Source organism: Crinia signifera, chromosome 3 (genome assembly GCF_055691185.1).
Source record: "Crinia signifera chromosome 3, ASM5569118v1, whole genome shotgun sequence".
Lineage (NCBI taxonomy): Eukaryota > Metazoa > Chordata > Amphibia > Anura > Myobatrachidae > Crinia > Crinia signifera.
The window spans coordinates 34198216-34204215 of record NC_139219.1 but is presented as its reverse complement, the minus strand read 5'-3'; the positions used below and the strand labels follow the sequence as shown (position 1 = coordinate 34204215).

Sequence of the window (6000 nt, the reverse complement as noted above, 5' to 3'; positions counted from 1 at the left end):
TCTGGATTTTGACCGTCGGTCAATGGTTGTCGGTATTTTGACCGTCGGGATTTTGACTGCATCCCTATGGCCTCTTGCGCCCAGCAGCTCAGCGAAGTCCTATACTGCCAGACTCAGCTCCCACTCCAGTGTCAGACTCAGCTCCTGCTGCCACAGTAGCATGCAGTTCTGGTGGTGGAGATAGCTGCCCATGTCCCAATGGGAAACCCGGTAGTGATTCCTTAGCTCCGTACTGGCTGGTCACCGGTTTATGAGGAAAGCCCCCACAAACCAGGCACAGCAGCTTCCATCTGCAGGGTCTTCCCGGTTTGAGCACCTGTAATGGTGCTACAGGCACTCCATTGGCTACAGCAGCTGAGGGAGTGCCGCCAACAGACCCAATCCCCCCCTGCAGAAAGTAGCTGAAGGATCCACAATCAGTGACGGATTGTGGAGGGGGCGACCACGGATCCCTTGATAACGCCGGTCCCTATGCGTTTGCCTAGCGGTAAATTTGCTAACACTGTGCATCTCCAGCATCAGTGACCCCAGCACCAGGCTCAGTGGTTATACTTAGGGATTACTTGTTACCCTCTGGGAGGGAGAACTGCACTGATAATACTGTGCATCTCCATATATCTGCCACAGTGTTGGCTGTGTCTGTATGTTACCGGGTGGTGATACCTGATACCGAGAATCCTGCTAGTATCATTCCAGATCACAGTACGGGTACGTTCTGGAGCAGAAAGCAGATATGAACATGAGCAGAATATGAAATGTACCCAGTGTTTCTTCAGATGTCTTCAACCAAGCCAGAACAGACAGAAAGTAAGGGGTACAGTAGGTGGGCATATTAGTATTCCCTGGGCCCATGACAACGGGTGTATTTGTGTGCGGATTCAAATTAGAGTTTTCCTTTAAAAAATTGTCCCTGTGGCTGGCTCAGTTATTTGTATTCTGTATGAATCAGCTGCTGCTATGCAAATACTAGCCAAGATCTAGTCTGCAGACAGTTCCTATAAGTCAGTGTTCAATATTCTGGGCCTGATTCAGAACTGTTCCTATGATTTCTGCAGCATTCGGTCTGAAGTCAATTCAGGGCCAGTGCTAGGCACCTGAGCGCCCCAGGCAGGGGCGCCCCGGCGCCCACCCGCTCCACCGGAGGGGGGGCTTTGCGATGCCGCGCCGCTACAGGGGTGGGGGTGATGTGGTCACTTCACTGGGGGAGTGGTGGCTTGGGTTGCCGGGTGCGATGCGGCTGCTGTTGCTGCATCGCTCCACTGCGGCCGGGGTTGAGGCGGCAGGTGGGCGGGCGGGATGCCGCCAAGTCATTCCACCGGGGGGGGAGGGGGGCAATGCGGTGGCGGCCGCCGAAGTTGCTGGGGGGGGGAGTGACAGCAGCCACTCACCTTAAACCCTTGGGGGTCCCTGTGCACAACGGCGGTGTTGGGGTGGCGGGTGGGCGGCCGGGATGCCGCCAAGTCATTCCACTGGGGGGGGAAGGGGGGTCCCTGCTCCGACTACCGCCCTCCAGTGGCCTAATCCTGCCTAGTGGTGGCGCCGGCCCTGAGTCAATTACTTACTTTTCAGAGGGCCGCTGACCTCTAAATCCAGAGTGGGCGCTGACGTCATGTAATGTCAGTCACCGGCCCTGAGCAGGCATCGACACACCTGCGTTCCCAGGGGAACGCCTAACATTTTTATGGGCCCCCTTCCCTTCACTGACAGTGCGGACGCCTTGGCGAGTGTGATATACCCACCATCAACACGGTGGTGGTGCGCCAGTAGTGCACAGCTGGAGGAGGCAGCACTGGTGCATACCTACCTACTAAATTTTCCAGGACAGCCACTGCGGCAGCGCGTCTAAGCCCGGAACCACCGTAGTGGTTAATACATTAATAGTTATGTCCGCTGACACATCCATCTGGCCATATGGGCGAAAAATAATTTAATGGTCGCCGACTCGCCTGCTCGCAAATAAAAGTCAGTCTGATCTGACCTTTATTTGGGCTAGAGATAGCCAAACAGGGTGGCGAGGCTGACATCATGTGATGTCAGCTGCAAGCCCCGCCCCCACGGGGACTCACAGCGTTTTTCAGGGCGCACCTACCGTTTTTGTTGGAACACCAAGGAAATGCTGGGCGTCTCCATGAACCATGGCCGAGGCAATCTGAATCACCCCCCTCAGTACTGTAGAGGGCATAATAATTCAGCTGCCACCCACTGAGACACACAGTGCTCCTCCATCTGCTGTATAAGGCACTCAGTGCCACTCCCTACTAAATTCAGCATTTGCTAGACTTCAGTAGCTTAGGATAAATGACCACCTCAACCCAGACTGCAGATACTACGAGAGAATGTAGAACGGACTACGCATCCTAACTGACGTATTTTTAGCTGGTGGGGACACGTTTTTTTAATTATGGACAAAATACCCCACAACACACACACAAAAAAAAATTCCTTGAATCACTTTATATAAAAAATATCACAATAATAAAAGAAGGTCACTCATGTTTTTCTCCTATCCATGATAAAAGTGAGCACATCTTTCGACAGTCCTGGCACAGGTTTCATATTAACGGAAGATTCCGTCTCTTCGGAAGACGCGAAGACACTGGTGCTCGGAGACTCTTGCAAAACGTTGACTCCTGTCTGTTGTAAGACCATCTTGGCCAGCTGGAAGCTGCGCTGGCCATACAAATGGTTCTTCATCTGCAAGTCTGATATTTTCTCAGAAAGTCCATGGCTATCCTCTGTCTGGCGGCTTCTTTCGTACAAAGCATCTAAGCTAGCACGAATCTGCGCATCGTTAAGGCATCCTTCCTTTGTTTCCAGCTTGGGTGCGGAGGTTACGGTAAAACTGTTGTGAGCTGTAATCTGGAATGCATCCGTGTCGGGTGGCGATCTTTCCGACTTCCGATCATATTCAATCGGTAACCGTTCATTCTCTTCCCAGTCATTTGTAGAGAAACCTGAATAAAAAGCAAACACAATAGATTATATATAAGATTAAAAAAAACACAGATGCCAGACACTTGAAGGAACAGGCTACTAGACATGTCCCCTCGCATGGCTCACTATGCTTCAGGCATGGTGCCTCACTGCACTCGGCACGCTATTATATTCTCACTATATACCCACTTGATAGTAAAATATGAAAAACCACCTTTAAAAAATAAAATAAAAAAACCATGAAAAATTCAGGTCGACCTATAGTGATCCACCTCATGACTGTTGACCTAATGGTTGTAGAGTTAGTGAACGCATGCCCAGTGGCGTAACTACTGTAAGGCAGCCCCAGCAGCGGTTTGGGGGAGCAAGCCACAGTGGGGTCTGTGTGGGCGCCGGCACCGGCTCGACGCACAGACATGCCGCTGCCCACTGACTGAGCACTGGGGGCGAGTCAGCCACAGCGCGGGTGTGGCCATGGCAGAGATGACAAATCCCCCCCACTGATTCAATTTACTGTACACAGAACCAGCTATTGGCTACTGTGTACAGGATGGGCGTTCCAGGGCGGCCTGGGATGCGTCGGAGCCAAGGGAAGCAGCAGTGTCTGCTGGTCACTCTTCCTCTCTCCTGCTTCAGCTTCTCCTTTACGCCACTGTGCATGCCGACTATTAAGCAAAAAGTCAGATCTGACACCCTTCAATGCGGTCATTGACAGCAGCATTGAAAGGGTGAGTACCGATATTTTACCTGCCGGGAAATATTGGAACAGAATGAAGACCCCCTATGACGGCAATTTAAAAACAGTTACTGTTACTTCTGTAATAGAAACGGTCATGCTTAAGTCTGTGCATGATCAAGCCTGAAGAGGAGTTATAATTAAAATGCAATATGATAAGAATTAATAATGAAGGCTGCATTTTATCATTATAACTTCTAAAAGACTATAAAAGTGGCTGTTCCCAGTCTTTGGGGAAAGACAAATAGTAATGCTCGGGGACACAAAAAAATATTAGAGGTAAAATTAATGTTTAAGAAAAAGAATTGATTTCTCGATTAATACAGACAATTTTACCAAAACACTTAGCACATAGCAAACAAACAAAGCACATAGAATAAATGATGCATATCAGCTGGTCTGGATCAGTAAACTAATGTATTATGTGTAATAGAGGAAGTAGTGAACGCTGCATAAGAAAAATGCCCAGATAAACAAGTAAAAACAGCCTCATTATTTTAAAACACAAAAAGGCCTCAGAAAGTTTGTATACAAAATCAGGCAAAAATCGTTCTGTCACTTAGGAATCAAGGTTTAGCCCCAAAAACTGCAAGAGATCTTTTATACGGTACTAGCTAAAAGCCTGGCAAAAGGACGGCTTAGGGCCTTATTCAGATCTGAGCTATGTACAAATTTGTTTGGGAAATGGGCAAAACCATGTGCACTGCAGGTGGGGCAGATGTATCCTGTGCAAAGAGAGTTACATTTGGGTGGGGTGTGCTGAAACGGAAATCTAAATTGCAGTGTAAAAATAATGCAGACAGTATTTACCCTGCACAGAAACAAAATAACTCACACAAATCTAACTCTCTCTATACAGGTTACATCTGCCCCACCTGCAGTGCACATGGTTTTGCCCATTTTCCGAACAAATTTGTACTGAGCTCAGATCTGAATACGGCCCCTAGTCCCTATCTGCTCCAACCTCCAATCTCTGTCCTCACCGCTCCCTCTCTCCATATTCAGGAAGCTTGAAACAGATCATTTTGCCTTCACTTTCTGTTAAGGATTCATTTGGTCTGTCGAGTGAGGAGTATATATATATATATATATATATATATATATATATATGTCGGAATCAGACTGCACTCACACTTGATAGAAACAACACTGGGGTGTTCATAAGAGGTTATTATGTGTGACCATAAACCTCCTAAATAGTCCAGGTACCCCAACACTTCCATGCAAGGGATTGAACACTCTCCATAGGGTCAAAAATATTCAATTGGTTGTAAAATCGAAATAGAAGTTTTATTTCAACAGATGAAATTCCATCCTGCCCTGACGTATCGGTCCATAACCGGACCTTTATCAAGAAGCTTTAATGATGAATGAACAGCGTACAGCATAGCCTTCAAATTAGCCCTGGAGGATAGGGTACAGCTACGAGCTGCACTGACTCGTGTGCATTAAAACTTTCAGACTGTGGGAAACTCCTTTTAAATTGCAAAATGCAGTCAATGGATTAATGGAGCTTTCAGCCAGTAATAACATTCTAACTGTATCAGTGAATGGGCCGTTACACTTGTATTTATTTATTAGATATATTATTATACAGTATTTAATTAATGGAATTAGGTCGACAGGGTTATAAGGTCGACAGGGTCATTAGGTCTACAGTCAAAAGGTTGACATGGGGTTTTTGAATGTTTTTTTGAGCCGACATGTGCCGACAGGCGGTATTTCATGCCCTACCATCCACGAGGGTGTGGTGGGAGAATAAAATAGTGAAGCAAGCCATGCGAAACAGTGAAAAAACCCATGTCGACCTTTTGACTGTCGACCTAACGACCCTGTCGACCTGACCCATGTCGACCTAGACTCATGTCGACCTAATGACTGTCTAACAACTTGCTGGTGACCAACTGATCCACACCCTGTCTAAGGCGACAGCCAGCCTCCTTAGAAAGGGCTGGGTGTAGTGGTGGTGGTGGTGGGGGGGGGGGGGGGGGGTGTTTCGCAATGAGAGTGCCCACCAGGTTTCACGAGAACCTCTGACTAGGATATATCCTGTGCAAACAGACCACACATTTTACAAAACGCTACATATAAAGCCTTTTGGTTTAATTGAAATGTGAAATGCTGTATTTAGAACAAAATGATTCATTTAGATTTATTTTTTTTGCAAAGTAAAAGAAGCCATGAAAATCCTAAATCATTAACAGATCACAAGGAAAAATGAAATCTAAGAGTCAATGAAAATGGATTAACAAATCTAATCTATTTATATTCAGTCGCAATTATTCTTCTTGGCTTTAAAGATGCACAACATCTGAACTTACAATGAGTCA

The 6000-nt window shown here is 47.0% G+C and overlaps 1 protein-coding gene across 2 annotated transcripts in view; it reads right to left on the bottom strand.

The window, feature by feature from the left end:
• Positions 1–2447: 2447 nt before the first annotated feature.
• SHLD1 (shieldin complex subunit 1) overlaps positions 2448–6000 on the bottom strand; it is a 76850-nt gene continuing 73297 nt past the window's right edge. For both annotated transcript variants that reach the window (XM_083175619.1, XM_083175618.1), the window contains exon 3: positions 2448–2954. In XM_083175619.1, coding sequence (XP_083031745.1) covers positions 2491–2954 — 464 coding nt within the window. In that variant the 3' untranslated portion in view covers positions 2448–2490. The remainder of the gene's footprint in view (positions 2955–6000) is intronic.